The following is a 23,432-nucleotide window of genomic DNA, read 5'->3' as shown; positions in this document are numbered from 1 at the left end:
TTGCCAAATTGTTATCATGCTGCTGCTGCTGCTGCTGCTACTGCTCAAAAAATTAGCGCTGGTGGCGTAACGTAGCACAACACACCCAACCCTATTCTTTCTCGGCTCCCGAGGAGTTTCTCAACAAACAAAAAATGACATTACCGACACTGGTGCAGCTGTGAAGGTTGTGCTGGAAAAGGAAGCGAACGCCAGCAACTTCTTTGTCATTCCCGGGGGGGAGTTTTTCCTTTGCTACCTCCTTTTTTGCAAGTTCAATGGCGGTGCGTTGGTAGGGTGAATTTAACGGTAATGTTGCACCATTGAGATGCATTCTTTACTGTGAAAAGGAGAGAAAAAAACCCGCTGCAAACGTGCACCAGTCGCCGGCACAGTATCATTGTGCAAAGATGTGCGCGCACTATTCATAGAGCAAAAGGTTCAGTTTCAGTTGAGCGAATCTTTGAAATATGCTTCAAACTAACTGCTCAAAGAACCTGTCTTTTCAACATTACTACATATTGAAGAGAAAAAACTATAAACGGTGCGACAATGTTGGGAGTTTGGAGGTCGTTTGGTGGCATAAGCCATGTTTGTAACGTGGATTGCCTAACTTCGGGCGTTTAGCTCCACAAAGTCCCTCTTCGTGTGCAAACCGTACAGCAATGCAAGCGATACAATTAATTCGCAAAATGTATTACTTCACTCTGTTCAGTTTGATCCCGTCAATCTTTCAACTCACCCCGACCTTACGGACAGCAAATTAAAAAGCAAAAACTCCAATCAACCGCGTAATAAATAATTTAATTTTGTGCGCACTTCTTCTTTTAATCAACCTGGAAAACGTAAATTTGAACTCGAAGTACACACTCCACGCCACAATTCCAATTCCACGTTGCCATGTTTCAAATTGATATACTCATCAACGGGTATGGAATGTATCGCTCGAAACGATTGCTGCGTGAAGTGTGTCCAAGGGCCAAAGAGCACGGGCTTCAGACTCCGTCGGTGGCTGACACACACTCTGGCCGGCATGATGGTCGGCTGGTGAACAGTGGCAATTACTAGCGCAAAGTGAACCTCCAATCAACCGTGCGTTTGTGTACTGGAGAGGGGCGGGGGGCTTCAGAAAGCCCCTTTCGGGTTCATGTTACGGATCATAAATAGTAACTGCTTCCATGTAGTTCAGTTGCTGCCGGATTTCGTGCTTTTATTTTCGATCGGTAAGCCCCTATTATGAAACAACAGTGCCCGGAAGCCGCAACCTGTAAACAAATACTTCAATTATCGTAACAGTTCATACAATGAGCCTTTTCATCAGCGCCCAAGTAGTACAGGCAGCGCAACAACACGCTTGCTCTCTCCATTCCCACTTACTGTCCACACGCGCATCATGGTTGCTATGATATCGCCAAGAATTATGACGCGTTGCCATGCAGAGAGTGGTACACCTCGGAAAATTCGCCAGTACGAGTAGCTTCCGCTCCATCACTACCGCCGCCAAGTACCCCCAACAGCTCCTCCGTCTCCTCCTTCTCCGGTAACGTACAATGTGCCTCGAGTGCAATGTTGTTAAATTAATTGTAAGGGCTTTTATTTCCTACCCCAGTCCATCGAAACAATGACGGAGCATACACACACAAAGGCCCGAGGGACCCACTGGACCGGCAGCATACCCTCCCCAGTTTCTGGTGCAATATTATGTTTTAACCTAATCACCCGAACCACATTATTTTATCTACGGTGCCGCCGCCACTGGGCCGGCCGCTCGGGCGCTGCACTGATCAGCCGCACACGTGCGTCCACACACACACGGGGCCATTCACGACAAGCCTGGGCGACAAGAGGTGGAGGGGGTGGGGAGGAATCGCGAGGCGACGGCACACCATTTGGTCGCATTTTTGCTGATTAGCAATAGCAGGAAAACAGTTAAATGGGCCGTACTCAATTTGGCTCGAATTCGAATTCCTGATCCATGTGGCGAGAGCCAGCCAACCTACCCAGCAGGAGCAGGCTCCAAATGGACCGGGTGGAAGTGATTGTGTGATTGTGTGAACGCTCTTCGTTTGATCATTGACCCCACCGCCATGCTCACCACCGCTCACACACACACACACACGGACACATCGTAATCGGCCCGAAAGTCCCTCGGTGCCCCGGGCAGAAGGGGAAAGCTGGCACTCGTGGGCAGCAAATTGCGAAAGCCGCCGAATTGAAACCGGACGTAATTTAATAATAAAATTTCCATGTTTATGATACATTCAGAGCATGCACACAGCCCACAACGCAAACCCCGTTTTATGCTTCGGCCCTGTTCCTACGGAAATCGGGGCGTTTGCGCACCCGATAAACACGGGAGTGGAAATGATGCCGCCACCGCGTGAAACTCCACCGGTGGCCATATATGGTCGCACTCGCAGCCCGGCAGGTCGTCGTCTCGTTGGCGGATGAAAAGATATGGTGGCAAAGCTAGAAAGAACACAGGTCGGCGATCATTTCGGGCCCAAAATCAATTACATCGATCAATAAAAACAGCCCCCTCAAAACCCTCACCATCACAGATGGAGATGAGAAATGGGGAACGGGGAAAAACCAGGACACATACCCCCCCGGTAGAGGAATAATTGGACAATCATTGTTCCACTAGTGTCCATCCACCACACACACCACACACCCGCAGGAGGTGAGCACAGGCATTCCGACAAAGCGCACTTCATACGTAATCCGCCAGCCACACCACCGGGAAATGGTCAAGCGGGTGTGGTCTGGGACGGCCTCGTTTAACCCCGTCGTGTGTGTTGTGGGGAGTGTCCGTCCCTAACAAACCGTTCTAACACATATTCAAAAATGCCCAATTCTCCTATCCGATGCACGATGTGAAAATGCGCGCCCGCCCATCATGGTGCGATGAGAATTAGATTTTCCAACTAAATTCGTTTTCCGGTTCGTGGGGGTATTAGTATATGGGGAGGAGTGAGTGGAGATAATCATAAACTGGAATATGTGTTACACACACACACACACACACACATACTCTCATACAAGCCCAATCAAACACTACACTTTAGGGCCCAGGTTCCAGGAACATGTACGACGATTCAAATATGAAATATGTGTTGCAAGGTTTATTCCAGATTCGAACTGGTGACCGAATCCCGTACGTTCCAAAGCTGTCATCAGCAGTGCGCTTACCGATTGCTCTTATAGGTGTCTCTCAATGAGCGAGTAAATGAGCGAATATAAATCACGTGCCCAATTTTGCTTAGCTCTTTAATTTAATCACCCTACAACGTATAACAGTAACACGGTAAGATACATTCAAATTAACCTGCCCTATCTCTTATCGTACTGGCGTTCCAGCAATCGCACGTTTCAGCAAATCACAACTTCTTCAGCCCTTTCACGCCCGTGCAACGTCAAAGTATGCCACGATATTACGCAAACAAAAAACTACGCAGCACACACACGCATCTCACAATTTCATCACTTGTCAGCGTGCTGGAATGACAACGGCAGAGTTTTGGCAGAAGGCAGAAGTCAATTAAAGTGGCGCCAGCAGCACTTTCCAAACTCCGGAAGCGTGTGCTTTATTAAATTCTCTTACTGCGAGCATCACTTTTTTCTCCTCCGTCTCCTGTTTTCCGCTGCATATCTCTTGTGTCGTCGTGCAATGTGCTCCTTACCTACCATTCGTTCGTGGCGTATGCAAACAAATGAGACAATTAAAAAAAACACACACCTCACACCCACTGGGAACTGAATGGGCCCAAAAAGGTGGGGAAAGAAACAAGGAGAGCGCGAATTCCCTTGGTCCTGGTAAAACACGGTCCCCGTGACATTTGCACCATTATCCCTACTTGAAATGTTTTCCAACAACATCTACAACAAAAAGACTCACCCAACCTGTCTGCCACTTAACCCTTTTGCTTTTGTTTCTTAACTCCTTCGCCTCTGTCCGCTTCCTAACCACCCCCCAGATGCGTGCGACACTTGGGATGAGAACGGTCGGGAAGGTTCTGTCCCTTTGCCTTTTGTTTACGCGCTGAAAGGACATAATTAAACACGATTAAATTCACACCTCGCAATGTGTTTTAGGCTTTCTTTTTTGTCACCTCTATCTTTACCTTTGCTTTTGCTTTTACCGGACGACTTTTTTCTTCCGTCGCTTCAACAATCTTCAGCGCTTGATTGTTTTCAGCACCCCGCTTGGTACCCATTTTGCGCAAAAACTTTTTCTTTCGCCCTCTCAATCGGCCGCGAAGCGGATAAGAGAGAAAATTAGGCTCTGAATGAACAGAATAGGTCCCTGTGTGTTGGTCGTTCGGTTTGCTTTCCTGCGGTCACACCATCGCCCCTCTGCGGGTAGATTCTTTTGTTTTGTTGCGCAGAATTTACCACAGAATTTAACATCGACCACGTGGCATTCGGTTAAAGGGGTGATTCCTCGTACCATCAGTAACTGTGCAGCACTATCGCAGCTGTGTTTGCAAAGCGAAGGTTCTTCAAAAAGGAAACAGTAAAACACATATTTCATATCAAACCCCGTTTAGTTTTACCTCTCAAAATTCAACCCTGTTCCGCTGGGAAATGAATGACCAACAATGATACGCTTTGTTCGAATAATAATTTGTGTGGATTATTTTCGTAAAGTAATGCAATGCCCCCATCGAAACACACACCAAACCTGTTTGATTTACACTTCATGCCCGCAACACACACGGTGGTTCCAGTGCGGAACGGAAAGCGCCATGTAATGCTGGTGAAATAGATCGTGCCATGTGCCAAACACTACTTCCCCGGTGTGGTAGTGCACATCATAAACAAGCTTTAGCCGAGCGCTGATGTTGGTGTAGCGCTCCTGTTCTCGTCCAAGAACTATGCAAATATCTATTTAGACAGCGAAAAAACGCCCTTTTCGTCCCTTTTTACAAGCCCCGCAACTGAGCAGGGTTTTCCATGCATTGAAGAATCGCACCGTCATCGAAAGCTCACTAACGTGCAATGTAAAAATAGCTCCCATCCTAAAATACCATGCAAAAGCGACACACAGCACATTCAGCGGGTCCTGCTGTCGATGGTGTTTAGAATCGTGAGGTACGTTACCCAAAAATCCAATTATCACGTGGTTTGCCGGTGACGGGTGACGGAGGGGTTTTTCCCTGGGACAGCTGCTGCATGGTTGCATGAGTCGGTTATGCAGCAGAAGCCGCACCGCTAGGCAGACTGAAGAAGCTTTTACCACTCTGAAGCGATCACTCACCCAAAACATCTTCGCAACCGGTGTAGATGCAACACCGTAGTAGTAGTAGTAGTAACGAGAATGCTTTGCAGATCCGAGTACATACATTGTAGTTTACACACGTTCCGGAGACTGTGCCCCCTCCCTGGCTGTACCAGCGTATCCAGAAGGTATCGTGGACCAGCACAACAACAGTTCGACAAGCAGCATTCAAGAGGGTTTGCTGATGCTCTTCAACCCAACGCCAAGGGAAGAAATCGCAACAACACACTGCTCGCTCGGGGCCGATTTTCCAAGCAGTCAGCGGCAAAAGTTTATGTTGTTTTCGAGTGCTTCCGGCCTCGTGCGTCTAAGGTGTGCGTGTGATGCAAATGAAGAGCCATGAAGGGGGATGTGTTCAAGCGGCGGCGACGATTGATATATGTATCCATGCACGTTTCCGGCAGCTGCGGTCGGCCAACAGAGGTCTGAAGTTTGCTCCGTTTGGTCCTCTTTAGATTGGGGAGAGGATCGACGGGGTGCTTGTACGACAAGCTGACGGTTTACACACGGGCTGCGAGGAGAAACTTTTGCCTTGGAAAAACTTTTCACCCGTACCACACTCCAAGACATTCCGCTGACCTCCTACTTACTCCTGGGTCGTCCGACAGGCACGGTCGCCGATCGATGGGGGAAAATCCTCCAAAACCCAACGCGCACGGAACGCGCTGTATATATGAGCAATAAACGTCAGCAAGAGCAACCAGGACAACCGGCGTTCTTGAGAACATCGAGAAATACAAGCAGTATTTCCACAAGTACACCGCACCGGTGGTACTGGGTTGCTGGCGGTTTCCTCAATTTGCAAATTGAAACACTTCCTTTCGTAAACGGCAACTGCCGATGCGACGGAAGCCCGGATCCTCGACTCCCCCTGCTCGATGCGGCAACTTGGCGGCCGGCATGGCCTTTGCGAAACGGCGAATTAAGGCACACAGACTGAGACTGAGTGAGTGAAGACGTGCTGCAAGCACAGATACACGACGCGACGGATGAGTAGGATACAATTTACTTAGTAAATTATAACTTTTCGTTCAATTTCAACCACCGGGCGCCGGGAGATTCGCTGCACTGAGAGCAGATCGACCGATGAAGTCGTTCGAGGGCATGGTCGTGTGTGTGTCTCGGTGTTTCTGTGCCGTTCTACATCGCTTTCGTAACAAACGTATCGGATCATTCGAGCATTGGAGTATGCTGCACCGAATGGAAAGATAAAGTTTTGGCTCGTTTAGCAATAGTAGGGAGACAGCATACTAAAAAACAGCACTTCCAACTACACGGGTATAGTTTTTCAAACACTCCAAAATGCTACGCTCATTAGAAGCTCTTTTCAAACTCGTTAATGTTGAAAAAATCGGCTACAATAAACGATACCGTACGGACGCTTGATGTAAGCAAAACAGAAGGTTTATGCAGTTAAAGTACGCCATTCAAGTAAGGGTTAAAAATTACAACATCAGGAGATGGAGTGGAAATTCCTCAACACTAGCCAACGAACAAACGACCCATCCGCAAAGGCGACGAGAGGTTGGCGAGATTTAAATTTGAGCTAAAACATCCTGGGTCAATAAATTTACATTTTTAGGACATAAGAAGCACAATGAACTATGCTCAATGCTTTACATACACAAGCATTCATGCAAAAAATGTTTCCTTTTTTCCGTTTTGCAAGTTTGAATGAATTTGAAAAGATATCTTCGAAAACCGATAAATTACAGTTTCGAACTTCGAAACTTGGCGCACGTTTATATTCACAGATGCGGAGTTCATTTCTCCGCTCGGGATGTTTGACAGCGGTCCACAATAACAACGCGGAGCAAAGTGCGATAAGTTTTGTTACAATTACCAAATAATTGCCACCAACGATGGCGCCGACCGTGCAAAACGGTGCGAACGGAGCTGATAAGCGTCCCGTTCGTCAGCAGGAGCGCAGGTAAGCGTACGAAAACCACCCTCGACGCAATTGTAAACAAGCGCTCCCACGCTACCGTCCCGCTTCATGGTGCTTGTTGTTGCTTTCCGTTGTTCCCCATTCCATTCGCTAGGTCGGAGCTAATTTCCCGGGTGAAATACTGCAACACGCTGCCGGACATTCCGTTCGATCTGAAGTTCATCACGTACCCGTTCGAGAATGACCGCTTCATCCAGTACAATCCGACCTCGCTGGAGCGGAACTATCGCTACGAGGTGCTTACCGAGCACGATCTGGGCGTCACCATCGATCTGATCAACCGGGACCTGTACCAGATCGACCATTCGGCCCAGCTCGATCCGGCCGACGAGAAGCTGCTCGAGGAGGACATTCACACGCCGCAGGACTCGATGCGCAGCAGCCGCCATGCGAAGAGCGTGTCCTGGTTGCGGAAGTCGGAGTACATCTCGACCGAGCAGACGCGCTTCAACCCGCAGACGATGGAAAAGGTGGAGGCGAAGGTGGGTTTCAACGTGAAGAAGAGTCTGCGCGAGGAGACACTGTACATGGACCGGGAGGCACAGATCAAGGCGATCGAGAAAACGTTCGAGGACAACACCAAGCCGATCACGACGCACTACAGCAAGCCGGGCGTGACGCCGGTGGAGATCATGCCCGTCTTCCCGGACTTTGCCAACTGGAAGTATCCGTGCGCGCAGGTCATTTTCGATTCGGATCCGGCCCCGAGCGGCAAGAACGTGCCGGCCCAGATCGAGGAGATGTCGCAGGCCATGATTCGGGGCGTGATGGACGAGAGTGGCGAGCAGTTCGTGGCGTACTTCCTGCCGACGGACGATACGCTCGAGAAGCGGCGCCGCGATCTGGTCAACGAAACGCTGTACGAGGATGAGGAGGAGTACGAGTACAAGATGGCCCGCGAGTACAACTGGAACGTGAAGAGCAAGGCGTCGAAGGGGTACGAGGAAAACTACTACCTTGTGCTGCGCCCGGACGGTATCTACTACAACGAGCTGGAGACGCGCGTCCGGCTGAGCAAGCGTCGGCAGAAGAACGCTCAGCAGCAGAGCAACACGAAGCTGGTGGTGAAGCATCGCCCGCTCAATGCTTCCGAGCACCGTATGCAGCGCTATCGCGAGCGGCAGCTTGAGCCGGCCGGCGAAGAGGACGACGAAGACATCGAGGAGGAAGAGGAAGAGGAGGAGGACGAGGAGGAAGCGCAAGCAAGCCAAACGCAGGCGGGCGAGGGCAAGGGCGGAGACGGTAAGGACGATGAAAAGGCGAAGCGCGAAAGTCGGGATAGAAGTCGTTCGGGCAGCCGGTCGCGGTCCAGATCGCAGGGATCGCACCGTTCCGGCTCGTCGCGATCCAGATCAAGGTATGTGTGTGCAGGCGAATAATAATTTCACGGAGAAAGTATTTACAAGCTGCTGCATCCTTCATCTCTTTCAGATCCGGTACCAGATCTCAGTCGAGATCCGTTTCGAGAAGTCGCAGCCGATCAAAGTCGGGTAGCCGTAGCCGCAGCCGCAGTCGCAGCGGTTCGGGTAGTCGCAGTCGCAGCGGATCTAGAAGTCGTTCGCCAACTCGCAGCCGCAGTCGCAGCGTTTCTCGCTCACGTTCCCGATCTGGATCGCAGCGCGGATCGGCATCCCGTTCGCGATCTCGTTCCCGGTCCGGGTCTCGGTCCCGCTCCCGCTCTCGCTCGCGTTCGGGCTCACGTTCGGGCTCCCGTTCGGGATCTGGATCACGCAGCCGTTCCGGCACTCCCGACGGAGGTTCGCGCAGTGGATCGGCCAGCCGTTCGGGCAGTGAGTCGGAATAAGTTCTACGCGAAAGCGCAAGCCCTTTTTACATTTCTATGCAATACAATAAACTTCAATGACTATGGCACAATGTTGTGGCTTCGCTACAGTGGCTTTTGGTAGTTGCCATGGTGATGACAACTCAGTTCGCGATACACAACCAAGAAACTCGGTTGGTAATGGAGTGTTTGTACACGCCAGTGAACACCATCTAGGGACGCGAAATGAATCAAAAGCCCGTTTGGGAGGACAGGGAGGTGAAATTCGACATTCCCTCAATGTAAGCAACTGCCCGTTGGTGTTTCCCAGCCTAATTCCCATCCTTCCTTCCAGCTACAAAACCATACGCAGCGGCGAAGTTGTACTCGATGTCCTTGACTCGGTCGAAGACACGAAGGGCAACAGTGGGGACTGCGGTCGAATTTTGGTGACCAACCTGCGCCTCATCTGGTACTCGGTCACGTCTCATCGGTTCAGCCTGTCCGTGGGCTTCTCCTGCATACTGACGATGAACACGAAAACGGTCGTTTCGAAGGTGCGCGGAACAACCCAAGCCCTGTACATACTGAGCGTCGGTTCCAACTCCCGGTTCGAGTTCATATTCACCAACCTAACCGCGTCCAATACGAAACATTTTGCCTCCATCTTCGACGTGTACCGGCTGTACCAGGCCTCTACCATTTACCGGGAGCTAAAGTTGCGCTCTTCGGTGGTAGTGTCGGGCCAGCTGCAAGTCCAACCGCAGGAGCAGATCTTTAACACCATCAGCGGCGTTTGGAACCTGTCCAGCGATCAGGGCAATCTGGGCATCCTCATCGTGAGCAACGTGCGCCTCGTGTGGTACGCCGAGATGAACAACAGCTTCAACATATCGCTGCCGTACATGCAGATTGCCAGTTTGCGCATTCGCGAATCCAAGTACGGACCGGCGTTGGTGATCCAAACGCTCGAAACGGCCGGCTCGTATGTGCTCGGTTTTCGCATCGATCCGGCGGACCGGCTCGGGGACGTGTTTAAGGAGCTGCTTTCGCTGCACAGCGTCTACACGGAAACTCCCGTCTTTGGGGTGTTTTACGAAGCGCCGGCCGACTGCGAACGCGCCCCAACGGAATCGGCTGACGACATTGAGGAGCTCGATTCCACGCCCGGTGGTGACATAAATTCCAAGTTTACGGCTTACCTGGCGGATACGGCTACGGGCGATGGTTCGAAAAGGAAACCGGTCTACTGCAAGGAGCTGGGTTTCGCCATGGAATCGCTGAAGGAAGGTTACACGATAAAGGACCTGTGGGATGTACTTCCCACCCAGTAGTAAGCTCCGCTGTAGTTCCTGAAACGCACACTATTTTCTACAAAAATTAGAAGACATTTTAGCAGAAGTGGTTGCCAGCATGTAAAGAGGAGCATCGAGATGATATCGTACCGTTTTTATCAATTTACAAGAGCAGGAACCACTTCGCCAGGACACTTTGATTCGGTCCGTTGCTGGAGATTCACACACGAAGAAATCAACTACAACCTCTAAACTCGCCCAACCAACAATGACAATTCGTTTATCCACAACAAACGGTGCAAAAATAGCTCATTTCACAACAGCAAACGTATAATTCTGCCGCAAAATGGGTGTAAATGATGCCGTAAACTATGTCCTCTTCAACAATCCCGTCTCCAGCACCGTGTGGTCCATGGCAGCGCAAGGAGCCAGAGCTGCGGTAAGTATTATCAGCAGTTGAACAAACTGTTTGTCCATCGCTTCCTGCGACCATTGTGATTTTGTCCCTGGATGTCGTCCTTCCCCGCTAGGGCCTGAAACCGAAAGCCGTAACGCAAACGGCGGCAACTCACACCAAAGCGGTGGTCGAACAAGCGCTGCCACCGATGTGGAAGCTGCTGGGCCACAATCGGCACATCGTGAGACTGGCTGGACTGAGCGGTGCGGCAGCAGTCATTCTCGGGGCCTATGGAGCTCACTACCATTTCACGCCGAAGGACGAGGACATACAGGAACGAGACCCGAAGCAGATATTTGAAATGACCAACCGGTATCACTTCATCCATTCGTTGGCCCTTCTGGCTGCCCCCTTTGCACGACGTCCGTATCTGGTAAGTCATTTCGAATTGTTGGACTACGCGCAGAACATTCTCTCTGACTTTCTCTCTTCCCGCACGACCAGACGACGGCACTAATGGCTTCGGGAATGACGCTTTTCTGTGGCACATGTTACTACGTGGCGTTCACCAACGATCGCAGCGTGGTCCGGCTCACGCCGATGGGTGGCTTCCTTTTGATCTTTGGATGGCTGTCTTTTATTATCTAAGCTTACTAACAACAGAGGGGAAAGCAAGAGCAGAGCATTTTCAACGTGTTTCATGATCCACTTTAGTGTATAGTCGCGTTTGATGTATGAATTGATAAAATAAAGCGACGCTTACAGCACGATTACCTTCGGCTTCAAATTGCACCGCTCGATCACGTACTGTGGCATGCAGAAGGTAGGATTGACCGGTTTCAGCCGCTTGTCGCCCAGCAGGGACAGCGCACCGAGCCCGAACAGGGTGTGAAATATGTCCGGCATGTTGCCGGTACGGTCCGCAAATCCGCCCGTCTCCGCGTCCTGGCACGAGAGGATAAAGTTCTCCAGCTTCTCCGAACTGATCCAGTGCAACCGGCCGATGATGGTGAGGGACGCCAACACCCACCAGGAGTAGCAAACGTCGGGCAGCTTCTCCGGCCGTCCGTTTAGGCCACCGCTCGGCAGCTGTCGCTCGCAGAGCCACCACGCCAGCCGCTCACAATCGAGCCGGTGCAGTTGATCCGTTATCGAGAGAAAGCCCACGCAGCAGTAGATCAATCCGGCGTGACTTTCCGCGTTCGGTTTCGATCCGAAGCCACCGTCCGAGTTGCAGCACGACATGACGAACGTCACCGCCTTTTCCACATCCATCACGTCCATTCGACCCTTTGTTGGGGAGAGAGGAAGCAAACATTAGCTAAAGGACCGGAACCATAGAGCAGCCCTATCACGTCGACAACACTTACAATCAAGCTCAGAATGGCCACCGCACAGAAGGAAAACCGAGTGTCCACCTCGCCCCACTTGTCCCCGAAGAAGCTTCCGTCCAGCTGCTGCAGTGAGGCCACATACTTTGCTACCAGGTCCGTATCGATCGCGTCCAGACAGTCGTAGATGACCAGTATCTGCACCGCACTCAGCGTATACAGCATGTGCGGATCGTGACCTTCGCAGGCAGCGATGCCACCCGTCACCGGACACTGGCACTTCTTGATGAACTCGATAATCGACGCTTTGTCCAGCCGGCCGAGCTCGTTCATCAGATCCAGCCCCGTCACGCCCCAGTAAATTCCGGACATCCGAAGAAACTCGGTCATGCAGTACTCCTACCAATGGCCATTCGGTGCGGGAAGGGCGATTAGCGATTCCCATCAAAGCAACCAGAACAATGCTGCAATACTCACGTAGTCGTTCTTATCGTTGCCATGGTTTGCAATGTAGTCCACATGCTTGTTGAAGTGCAATTCCTTCGAGTCATCGGATATTCTCACATCGTTCGAGGTGAATGCCTACCGAGCAAATGAAATGCACGTATTAGTTTGGCCCTTTTGCTGTTGGTGTGTTGGTTCAACGCTTGCTTACCATTTCGGAACACAAAATATCTCCTCCAAACGTGGCTGTTGCTGCACTCTAGTTCCGCGGCCAATGCAGGTGCGCTAATCGTGGTCGAGATTTTCAATGCGATCCTGCTAATTTCTCCGTTCCCTTTTTCTACGAATGACCTTAGAAAAACAAAGAAATGTCAAATTCATTTAACGCGATCAACCGCACCCAGGGATGTACTCGCGCAGGAATGGCAGGATTTTTCGCAATTTAATTAAACACTTTGTATTGTATGCTTTCGGAGCAAAGAAAATCGATGTCTAATTTCAAATAAGAATTAATTCCAACCTCACGATACCTTAAAATTCACCCATTTTCGCGGAAATGTTCTTTTCCATCCGCGATGTCGGAGTGCGCCAACGTCCAAAAACATCGCACGCCGAAATGACAGCAAAGTGACACGAAAATTGTTAAAACGTCAACAAACAAACGCTGGCCTTTTGATTACATTTTTTCACCGCCCAATAAAGCAAAAGCGAGCGAGAGAAAGAAAAAAAACGCTCAAAGTAAACATCTGACCAAATGATTCACTGCGACCAACGACGAACCGACACTTGCTTTCCGCTGACTCGCTGATACGTTCTCGTGAACGAAGGGCAGTGCTAATGAGTTTTTGCTGTGCGTCTTGTGTGCCTGATAGTTGGTGGAATTAGAAAATTTTGTGAAACTTCTTCTGGTAGATAAATCCGCAACAGATACCTGTTCTACGAAAGCGTTCGCAGCTAAGCGCACGAAACAGAGTTTTAACTGATAACAAAGCCTGCCACCCGGTTATAAGAACGAACTCGTCGTCCCGCCGTTGTGAGGTGCTGAAGCTTGGCTACGTGTCACCTGTGCCTGCCTGCCTACTTTGTTTGAAGAAAGTCGTGCCGCGCAAACAGAGGTATGGGTGTCGTCGGAAAGGGTGACGGAATGAGGGCGCTAATCCTGGTCGGCGGATACGGTACGCGGCTGCGGCCGCTAACACTCAGCACGCCGAAACCGCTGGTCGAGTTTGCTAACAAGCCGATCCTGCTGCACCAGATCGAGGCGCTGGTCGAGGCGGGCGTAACCCAGGTCATACTGGCCGTATCGTACCGGGCGGAACAGATGGAAGCGGAACTGTCGGCCCAGGTCGAGCGGCTCGGCGTCAAGTTGATCTTTTCGCACGAGACGGAACCGCTCGGCACGGCCGGCCCGCTGGCGCTGGCCAAATCCATCCTCGCCGAAAGCACCGAACCGTTCTTCGTGCTCAACTCCGACATCATCTGTGACTTTCCGTTCAAAGAGCTGGAGCAGTTCCATCGGCGGCACGGGCGCGAGGGCACGATCGTGGTGACACGTGTCGAGGAACCGTCCAAGTACGGCGTCGTGCTGTACGCGGATGACGGCTGCATCAAGAGCTTCATCGAGAAGCCGCAGGAGTTCGTGAGCAACAAAATCAACGCCGGCATGTACGTGCTCAACCCGTCCGTCCTGGCCCGGATCGAGCTGAAGCCAACGTCGATCGAGAAGGAGATCTTCCCGGTCATGTCACACGAGCAGGAGCTGTACGCGTTCGAGCTGAACGGGTTCTGGATGGATATTGGGCAGCCGCGCGACTTCCTTACCGGCATGTGCCTCTACCTGACCTCGCTGCGCCAGCGGCAACCGGACCGGCTGTACAGCGGACCGGCCGGGTTCGTGGGCAACGTGCTGGTGGATCCGACCGCCAAGATTGGGGCCGGCTGTCGCATCGGACCGAACGTCACGATCGGCCCGAACGTGGTCATCGAGGACGGCGTGTGCATCAAGCGGTGCACCATCCTGAAGGACGCCATCATCAAGTCACACTCCTGGCTGGACAGCTGCATTATCGGGTGGCGCTGTGTCGTCGGCCGCTGGGTACGGCTCGAAGGCACGACCGTGCTCGGCGAGGACGTGATCGTGAAGGACGAAATCTACATCAACGGTGGTCAGGTGCTGCCACACAAAAGCATCGCGCTGAGCGTTCCCGAGCCGCAGATCATCATGTAGAGCGCAAGGGGGCAGGGCAGGAGAGGTGAGCCGCGTGTCGACATCCACCGAAAGCAACCCCAAGAACCGGTTTCTGTGCCTATCGAGCGGAGGGGCGGAAGGGGAGGAAGATGCTGCTGAACGTCGTTTTTATGTTTTCTTTTCTTAAGGTAGTTTTATTCTTGTTTTACCATATTACAAATCCCCATCGAATGGAACATGTTTTGTTTTTTTATGAACGAACGGGTGAACACACGTCCTCACGATTCTTCCAATTTAGCTTTTAATTTAGTGGAAACTTTGAAGATGCCGTTTTATATATTTTTTCTAATCGTGTGTTCATTCGTGTGTCGTTTCCTCACACACTTCACATTGGGCCAGTAGCACAGACCTCGTTAGGAAACTCGAATAATCTGTGTACTATATATTTTGCATTCCAAAATAAAAGAAGAAAACAAAACCCCACACTGTCTATTCGAAAAGAACAGATCGTTGCTGTGGATTGTGGTCCGAAACGGGGAAATTGGCGCGGGAGTAGTTTCAGAGTTCCGATGGCTAATGGATGTTGTAATATCAATCGATTTGGCAGTATGATAATAGACAGATAGAAAGTAGATTAGATTAGCATTACTGTGTACGTGGAACTGTCTCTGGGAACTGTCCTCTCTACGGTTAGTGATAATTGTTCAATTGTCTGCTCTTTTTGAACCATCTATATACTGCAATTGGTCAGTCCCTTGGTGCAGTCGTCAAGTCGTCGTGCGACCTAATCAACGTGCCCAAGGACTGACTGTCTTGGGAAGGAATTAAACCCAAGGAGTCTAAGCCCAATTAGGAGTTAAAGACCTGGCCTTGTTTGTAATTTCTGCATTTGTTCTTTGGCTTTACAACCATGGACTGCGCGCTTTTTGATCGGGAATTGTATGAAGATTAAAAGAACAAAGAGTAAAGTTAAGGTAAGGGTAGTTTTAAAATGTCTCAGGCTGTGTCTATTTTACAATATTAAAAACCTACACTTATTAGGTTTTTGCGGCTGTAGTGTTGTAGCTAACATCTAAATAACTTGCAGTACTTGCATTCTCCACCCGGCTTCCCTGTGCCGGTTCCGTTCCGGAGCCCCTGTTCGAGTGCACAATCACAGGGCTTATTATAGAGGGAACACGCCTTTACGCGCGCGTGCGTGTGTGTGTATGTAGGAAACTTCCTGCCCTCAGTGGTAGGAAAAATACGAAACAAAAAGAAAGACTGATGCCGGTGATTGTTCTCCGTTGCTTAAACGCTAAGAAAATGGATGCCTTACAATCGTTAAACCATATACACCTTTCGACAGCATGGAACACAGCGGTGTGCCGATTAGTAGCGACCGTTGTCGAACCGGTTGGACATCGATTGGCCGTACCGGTCCTGGGGCCTTCCTCCACTGCCGCCCATGAACTGATTCGGGCGCGACTGATCCATAAAGCCACCTCCTCCCCCTCCGCCACCACCACCACCGCCGGAGGACATTGGCATCGGTTTGCGCTCGTTGTACGTCCGATCGTACCGATCCTGGCCGTTGTCCATGTTTCTCCAGCCACCACCACCACCGCTTCCCCCATCGTTCGTCTTATCGCCCCAATTGCCGAGCGACGATATTCCACTGATCTGCGACAGGCCGGCGCTGCTGTGCCAGTTGCCGCCACCGGAAGCCGTTCCATTTCCGCCGCTCGTACGATCGTTACCGTACCGGCTGCTGGAGGAATTGTTGCGATCGCGATCATCGCCACGACCGCCTCCGCCGCTTCCACCGTTCAGACCGCCACCGCTACTGCCACTGATGCCTCCGCCGCCACCGCGATAGTCATTCGAGCGATCCGAGTAGCGGCCCTCCTTGCTTAGCGATTGCGAAAGGAGGCCACTGCCACCGCCGCCACCACCACCGCCTCCACGGCTATCGTACGAGCTGGAGATGGGACGATCTAGATCGCGCTTGCTGTAGCCACTGTCCCGTTTGCCATAGTCATCGCCCGAACGGCCGCTCGATTTGTAGTCATCGCGCGAGTCGCGCTTAAAGTCATCTCCACTGCGCTTATAGTCGTCTCCGCCGCGCTTGTAGTCGTCGCCACCGCGCCTGTAATCATCGCCCCGCTTGAAGGTGTCCCTTCGGAAGTCATCGCGCTTGGAGGAGGACGAGGACGATGCAGGGTAATCGTCCAACCGACTCTTCTTGTCGGTCGACGGAATGCGGTCGTAGTTGGAGCGTCTACTAAAAGCGACCACAACGGAACACACCGTCAGTAACGAGAGGAAAACAGTTTTTCCAAACCACTATTGGAGACTTACCCGGAACTGGAGGTGATCGAAGAATCGAACCTCGGTGGCGGTGGTGCTTCAACGCGCCTGTCGGGTGCGGGCCGCTTGCGATCATCATCATACCGGTCGGTTGACGGGCGCTTCAGCGACCTCTTTGCCTCTTCGATCCTGGAATGGGTTCGGGTGGGTAAACAGGTGGGTAAATATTAATAACATGCATTTGCTAGCCATTCGATGTGTCTGGTGGGAAGACCTCGTGGTAAAAAAGGGGGAAAGAAATTTGTTAAAATGCAACTTCGGACAGCCAGCTCATCTTTGGACGCTTGGCGGGCGGGTTGCATCGCCCATCCAACGTCCTACAACTGCTGGCGGCTTAATATTTCACACTTTCGCTGCTCTCAACCGGATTCAGAAGCACGGCATTTACACTTAGCACACACTGAAAACGTCTCAAGAGCTTCGAAGATTTCGTATCACTCTGCAAGCTTTGACTACGTCGGACACAACATGGTCGCGGCACACCGACACCGGGGACGCCTCTAACTTCCTTCACACTGCTCTGCATTCGGATTTGGGAAAGTCTCTGCACGGCGAAGACCTCTTCTTCGAACGGTAGTCGACAGATGGCACACAGCAGCTCTGCGGTCTAGCTTTTTAACGTTGACTCCATCTCGTTGCTCTGGTCAGTCACACTGGGATATGAAGAAATGTCTTTTCAAGTCGTCTGGCACAGCACTTTCACGGAAGATTGATGAAACGGCGAGAACAAGGATCTCAGCAGGCTCGTCGATTACTTAAATGTCTGATTTCAGTGTTGCCAGTTCACACACATGCAATTATGCCGTCTCGTTGTTGGAATAGCTTCAGTTGTTGCTTCTACGTCTAGCAGCTGGGTGGCAACTGTTGTAAACATTTCCTAACAAGTTGCCTCAAACACTACTTCACACGGCGCATCGCTCACTCAATTCCCTCAATCTGGGAAATCTAGGGGGAAACGATTCCCTGTACACGGTACCATCATTTGGATGAGTAGCAGGGAGTATTATTTAAATAAACAAACAGACGGTAGAAACGGAAACCGTAACTCTAACGAGAAATCTAGAATGAAAGGTAAATGTGTGTGTTTTGTTGGGGGGTGAAATATGTATGAATTTGCAACCGTACTTCCTTTGCTGCTGTTTCAGCTCCAGATGCTCGAGCTCGATCTTCTCCCGCTCGAGCTTCTGCCGCTCGCGCACGATCCGCAGCAGCTCCGCCTTCTCCTTTTCGATACGCTCGCGCTCGGCGGCCAGCTTTTCCCGCTCGCGCTGCAGTCGCTCCTCCTCCTCGCGTTGCCGGGCGCGGATCTCCCGCCGGCGGCGTTCCTCCTCGCGCAGCTGCCGCTCCCGTTCGCGCAGCCGGTGGCGCTCCCGTTCCTCGCGTATCTTCTGCAAAGACAGAACCTCACGCGACTCGCGCGAGTCGCGCTCCTTGGGGCCTGCCGCTCCCCGGCTGCTGCCACGGCTGCGCTGCTGCCGGTCCCGCACCTGCGACGACGATCCGTGCGTGTTTGAGCGGCGATCGCGGGACGAGCGGCTCCGATCACGGCTACGGCGACCGGCCGACGCGGCCACGTTGTCGGTGCTTTTGCGTGCTGCTGCCGCTCCTCCTCCACTCTTCTCACCTCCGGTCCCGGATGCGCCGCCAGACCGCGATGTACCTGTTCCCCCGGCAGTTGATGGGCGTTTACCGTCGGACGCCGGAGCTCGTGCTGGACGTGCTGGTGCTGCTGCTGTCGCTGGTTTGGCGCGATCTTTCGGCGCCGGTTTCCTATCCTTGTCGGCGGCGTTGGCGCTCGTCTTCGAAACGTCGCCATTCTTCTTCTTGTCGCTGTTGGACGTGGAAGAAGATGATTTCGGTTTCGTGTCGCTTTTGCCCCCGGTCCCGGAACCCTTGCCGGATGCGTTGCTGCTCGATGCGGTGGTCGCCTTCGCCGACGAAGAGTCCGCCCCCGTGGACGAGGAGCGCGCCGGTCCCAGCTCCGATTTGGCGCGCTCCACCGAAATCAGCCGACCGTGCAGCTCGGTGCGATGCAGATGGTTGATGCACTCCGTCGCGTCCTTGGCGGAGGCCATCGTGACGTACCCGTAGCAGCGCGTCCCGGGCGTCCTCGAGTTGGTGACCACCTTGGCGCCAATCACTTTGCCGTACTTGGAAAAGATTTGCTTCAGATCGGTGGCCCGGGTGAGCGAGGACAGCCGCGATACCCACAGGTTGCGGCTCACGTTCGCGGCGGAGCCGCTGCCACCGTCCGTGCTTCCTCCTCCCTTCGTCTTATCGTCGCCGCCGGCAGTGGTGCTGGCGGAGGCGGCGGTGGAGTTGGTGGTGCTGGCGGGCGACGCTGTCGTCGCCTTTTCGCCTCCCGATCTCGACGACGCTGCCGTTGACGATGATGATGATGATGCTGTTGTTTTAGTTGCCGCGCCGTCTGTAATATATTTCGCGTATCCGAGCAAAAATATAGAACAACAACATATAGAACGATTATTGAACAAGTACACCCAATCATCTCGCTCGCACGGTGATACTCGATGACACCCTCGGTTCGTCTCTCATCGTAGCTCTTTCTCTCGACTCTCTCTCTCTCTCTTACTCTCTCGTATTCTACCAAGAAGTGCACCGGGACATCAACATCTGGTTCAAGATACAGGGTTGCACCACCAGTGCCACCAGTGGAGGGAGGAAGATTCGACGCGCATGGTACCACTTCGCCCGACGAGAGTATTATCCCCTCTTGCCCGTTTGCCCTCTGCACAAGTGTTGTGTATTACACGGATCGCACGGTTGTGGTTCACAGCCCGCCCGGGACACAGAATGGTGCACTATTGCAACAAATCAATGATGAATCAATCGAACAAAACAGGAAAGTATAGCAAAACGCGTCTCTATCCAGGATCGTACACTTCCATTCCATAGATGGTACAGTTTCGGGACGACTACCTTCATTTGACATCTTAACAGCTATTTTTTCACACGCCAAAATCATACCACAAATCAAAAACAAATAACAACAAGCTATGACTCTTTAAACAAAAAACAGAATCGCGCACACACATAATACAATTCGCACCGACGTTAAGCAACCCAAAGCGACGTTCAACATTACCTTTCTCCGTGCTGGAGGTAACCACGCTCTTCTCGCTGGAAAGGAAAACGCATCGGATTAGTGACATTGCGGCCCCTTTTTTGTGGCTTTCTACCTACATCTTTCCCTCTCGCTTGTCGTCGTTTTTCTTCGAGTCTTCGGAGGCATTTTCTTTAGCCTTTGCGGACGATTGTTCCTTCTTTTGCGTCTCTACAGTGCGAAAGATGGAAATGTTTATGTTTCGGGGGTCGTTATACGGATAGGAGCCTTCCACGTTACTCACCTTCCTCCTTCTGCTCTACCTCCATGTTGCTATCGTGAAGCAACTTTTCATCCTCCTCGCCGATCGTAAGGTTCAGGGAGTCCTCATTGTCCGCTTCCTTCGAGTCTTCCTTCAGATCCACGGGCTTGCTTTCTTCCTGCTTCGGGGCCACCACCTTTTCCTGCGGCACACTTTCGGTTGGCTACAACATTCAACCACGAAAGTTCCCCGTTAGACCGTTGCAGTGCATTCACCCCTCCCCTTCACACATCCGGTACCTACCTTCACGAATTCGTCCTTCTTCTCCTCTACACTGACCTTCTCCTGTGCCGGCTCTTCCGCAGCTTCCGATTCCTTCTCCACACTCTCTTCTGGCTGCGTTGCGTCAGTGGCCTTTCCGTTTAGTTGCTCCTCTTTCTCCTCCGTTCCCTTTCCATTTTCGACAGCTGGCTCTTCGTCCGACGCTTTGCTATCCTCGGCCGGCTGACTAGTCTCCGTTGAATCAGCATTCTGCTCACTGCTGGCCGCCGCATCCGCAGTGCTGCCCGATTCTTCATCCGTCTTACCGCCCGTGCTAGCTCTCACCTTCTTCACGGACGCCTTGCCAGCGGCTATCTCAAACTCCATCGTCTCCGGATCGAGCCCCTCGTCCCGCAACGTCTGTATAAAAGAAACAATGGGTAAGCAGCATGTGATCAATCGCAATCATTCAGCACTGCAGAGGCGAGCGCATGGCAAAGGGATGCGAAAAAAAAACATCCATTTTTCATGCCCATCCAATATGGCGTCCCCTTCGGAGCGAGAGTAGGCCCCTCCGTACCTGAGTGAGCCGCTCCAGAAGCACATTTTTCACACCGTTGCCATCCTTTCCACGCTTTTCCAGCTCCAGCTTCAGGTCCACCACGCGCAGTTCACTGAGTTTTCGCTTTTCGGGCGTTTCCGTCATGTTTGTACGCGAATTTACGGTCCAATTTTCACACCAAGCATCAGCTTTGGCCGATTTTCCCTTCGCATCTAATCTTCTTTTTCTTCGCGCACAGCACATTACATGACGTGACAGGTTGGGCTGCAACTATTTTCAAACGTCATCAAACTGACATTCAGTTTGACAGATATGCTCCACTCGCAACCAGTTGCTCTAAAATAAATGTACAAAAAGAGTGGAAATCATGAAGAAAAGTGACTGAAATGTTGGAAAAATATTTTCAAAGTAGAAAGAGAATATTTCTCAAAGTATTTTGCTTCGAACCCACATCGAACTTGTCCTTCGATAACGCTGGACGTGTTGGAGCCTTGCTTGCACGTGCGAGACCACCACCTCTGGTTGTTTATTTCACCAGATTGCTTCTGTCAATAGTCCACACTCGCTGGTGCACTCGTTCTATTTTCTACTGCAAACGTACTTTTACGTATCGCCAAGATGTTTCTAATTAACCCTTGAAAAAGTTTACCCATCGAGAGCATTCTTCAGCCGCAACGCGCGTATTGTGAAATCAAACCCAGCAGAAAAACGCACAATGGCTCGCAGTGTGGGCAGCAGTGTCGCAGTAGCGCCAGGAGAAGATATGGACGACAGCCGCTTTCGGATTCGACCCTATCAGCAGATACTATCATCCTGTAGCGGTGCATTGGTAACGTCGCTATTTAGTAAGTTTCCCGCCCGGCCGGTAGATGATGCAATCACGTGGTGGTGCTTTAATTTGTGCAAACTCATCCACTCAACCGACCGTTTCCACGTTTCCTTGCAGTGACTCCACTGGACGTGGTCAAGACTCGCCTGCAGGCACAACAGAAGGTACTGATATCAAACAAATGCTATCTGTACTGCAACGGGCTGATGGATCATATCTGTCCCTGCGGTCCGAACGGTCCGATGGCCCCGGCGACAATCAGCAAGCGTCCCCTACACTTCACCGGAACGATCGTAAGCAAGTAGCGAACGGGAAGGCATCAATGCGACTCGGCTGTAATGCTTGTGTTTCTGCTTGTTCCGCTCTATATCCCCTCCATTTTAGGATGCGTTTACCAAAATCAGTCGCTACGAGGGCGTCCCGTCGCTCTGGTCCGGGCTCGGGCCCACGCTGATACTGGCCCTGCCCACGACGGTCATTTACTTCGTTGCGTACGAACAATTCCGCATCCGCCTGAAGGAACTGTACCAAAGAAGGAAAGGGCGGGACGCTGAGCTGCCGATCTGGTTGCCCCTGCTGGCCGGCAGCTCGGCCCGCGTGCTCGCCGTCACCATCGTGAATCCGCTCGAGCTGATCCGCACCAAGATGCAGTCGGAGAAGCTGAGCTATCGGGAGGTAGGGCAGGCGTTCCGGAGCATGCTCCGGGTGCAGGGCATTCTGGGGCTGTGGAAAGGATTCTTTCCCACGATTCTGCGCGATGTGCCGTTCAGCGGCATCTACTGGACGACGTACGAATCGTTCAAGAAGCACTTCAACGTCAGCCAACCGACGTTTGCGTTCAGCTTCGCCGGCGGTGCCATTTCCGGCGGGGTGGCCGCCTTCTTCACCGTACCGTTCGACGTGGTCAAAACGCACCAGCAGATCGCGTTCGGGGAGCAGTTCCTGTACGCGCAGAACGGTGACAGCAAAGGGGCCGGGCCCAAGAAACCCGTCCGATCCATCGGTACGTTCGAGACGATGGGCAGGATATTCCAGATGAACGGTATCCGGGGGCTGTTCGCGGGCTTAACGCCGCGCCTGGTCAAGGTGGCACCGGCGTGCGCCATCATGATCGCATCGTTCGAGTATGGCAAGAACTTTTTCTACCGCTACAATGTGCAGCGCTACCAGGAGCGCAAGGACCGAGTGGCGTCCGGTTCCGGCGACGGTTCCGTGGTTAGTAGCAGTTCCTCCACTTCGCTCGTTAATCGCGCACGCCAGATAAACAAGTACTAAGAAGAAGAACAATTTTTTTTTCAATCTCCAGTAACATTTGGCAAGCGTCCTCATCTCACGCATCCTTCCCCTCACAATCTCACGCGCGCGCTGGTTGCGGAATGTGAGAAAAGCACAACAACACGTGCTGCTGCAACTAACTGCAGCGCAACTGATTGCCGCCACCGTGTACAATAAATTGTTAGTCATTTGTTGGTCCAACTGA

The 23,432-nt window shown here is 51.9% G+C and overlaps 7 protein-coding genes across 9 annotated transcripts; 5 read left to right on the top strand and 2 right to left on the bottom strand.

Moving 5' to 3' along the window:
- The first annotated feature begins 7,019 nt into the window (after window positions 1-7,019).
- Window positions 7,020-9,083, top strand: LOC1281874 (RNA polymerase II-associated factor 1 homolog). Its single transcript, XM_321844.6, has 3 exons — window positions 7,020-7,190; window positions 7,303-8,565; window positions 8,640-9,083. Exons 1-3 carry the CDS (start codon window positions 7,123-7,125, stop codon window positions 9,010-9,012), a joined length of 1,704 nt encoding a protein of 567 aa, XP_321844.6. The 5' UTR covers window positions 7,020-7,122; the 3' UTR covers window positions 9,013-9,083.
- A 61-nt stretch (window positions 9,084-9,144) lies between these two features.
- On the top strand, window positions 9,145-10,388 carry LOC1281875 (Bardet-Biedl syndrome 5 protein homolog). The gene is made up of 2 exons (XM_321845.6): window positions 9,145-9,272; window positions 9,326-10,388. Exons 1-2 carry the CDS (start codon window positions 9,217-9,219, stop codon window positions 10,302-10,304), a joined length of 1,035 nt encoding a protein of 344 aa, XP_321845.5. The 5' UTR covers window positions 9,145-9,216; the 3' UTR covers window positions 10,305-10,388.
- Window positions 10,389-10,468: 80 nt separating this feature from the next.
- LOC4577301 (transmembrane protein 256 homolog) lies at window positions 10,469-11,432 on the top strand. The gene is made up of 3 exons (XM_001238549.2): window positions 10,469-10,704; window positions 10,796-11,095; window positions 11,167-11,432. The coding sequence occupies exons 1-3, from the start codon at window positions 10,612-10,614 to the stop codon at window positions 11,308-11,310; spliced, it is 537 nt and encodes a 178-aa protein (XP_001238550.1). The 5' UTR covers window positions 10,469-10,611; the 3' UTR covers window positions 11,311-11,432.
- On the bottom strand, window positions 11,276-13,061 carry LOC11175477 (geranylgeranyl transferase type-2 subunit beta). The gene is made up of 5 exons (XM_003435754.2): window positions 12,968-13,061; window positions 12,649-12,788; window positions 12,471-12,575; window positions 12,033-12,392; window positions 11,276-11,952 (listed from the first exon to the last, which is right to left on the bottom strand). The coding sequence occupies exons 2-5, from the start codon at window positions 12,649-12,651 to the stop codon at window positions 11,422-11,424; spliced, it is 999 nt and encodes a 332-aa protein (XP_003435802.2). The 5' UTR covers window positions 12,652-12,788; window positions 12,968-13,061; the 3' UTR covers window positions 11,276-11,421.
- Window positions 13,062-13,066: 5 nt separating this feature from the next.
- On the top strand, window positions 13,067-15,103 carry LOC5667582 (mannose-1-phosphate guanyltransferase beta). The gene has a single exon (XM_001689315.3). It carries the CDS (start codon window positions 13,555-13,557, stop codon window positions 14,662-14,664), a length of 1,110 nt encoding a protein of 369 aa, XP_001689367.2. The 5' UTR covers window positions 13,067-13,554; the 3' UTR covers window positions 14,665-15,103.
- Window positions 14,885-21,374, bottom strand: LOC1281879 (SAFB-like transcription modulator). Of its 2 annotated transcripts, none has more exons than XM_061651893.1 (8): window positions 21,142-21,374; window positions 20,604-20,981; window positions 20,343-20,523; window positions 20,179-20,269; window positions 20,081-20,115; window positions 18,100-19,402; window positions 16,966-17,103; window positions 14,885-16,888 (listed from the first exon to the last, which is right to left on the bottom strand). In XM_061651893.1, exons 1-8 carry the CDS (start codon window positions 21,364-21,366, stop codon window positions 15,997-15,999), a joined length of 3,243 nt encoding a protein of 1,080 aa, XP_061507877.1. In that variant the 5' UTR covers window positions 21,367-21,374; the 3' UTR covers window positions 14,885-15,996. The 2 variants fall into 2 exon arrangements, with proteins under 2 accessions (XP_061507877.1, XP_321849.6); XM_321849.6 differs by having other exon boundaries at window positions 14,885-16,885.
- A 278-nt stretch (window positions 21,375-21,652) lies between these two features.
- LOC1281880 (probable mitochondrial glutathione transporter SLC25A40) lies at window positions 21,653-23,428 on the top strand. 2 transcript variants are annotated; one of them, XM_321850.4, is made up of 4 exons: window positions 21,662-21,968; window positions 22,070-22,245; window positions 22,337-23,167; window positions 23,259-23,428. In XM_321850.4, exons 1-4 carry the CDS (start codon window positions 21,839-21,841, stop codon window positions 23,259-23,261), a joined length of 1,140 nt encoding a protein of 379 aa, XP_321850.4. In that variant the 5' UTR covers window positions 21,662-21,838; the 3' UTR covers window positions 23,262-23,428. The 2 variants fall into 2 exon arrangements, with proteins under 2 accessions (XP_061507915.1, XP_321850.4); XM_061651931.1 differs by having other exon boundaries at window positions 21,653-21,968; window positions 22,337-23,428.
- The last annotated feature ends 4 nt before the right edge of the window (window positions 23,429-23,432 follow it).

This window comes from Anopheles gambiae, chromosome 2 (genome assembly GCF_943734735.2).
Source record: "Anopheles gambiae chromosome 2, idAnoGambNW_F1_1, whole genome shotgun sequence".
Classification (NCBI taxonomy): domain Eukaryota; kingdom Metazoa; phylum Arthropoda; class Insecta; order Diptera; family Culicidae; genus Anopheles; species Anopheles gambiae.
The sequence above is the reverse complement of the archived record's forward strand: the minus strand, read 5'-3'. Positions and strand labels throughout refer to the sequence as shown.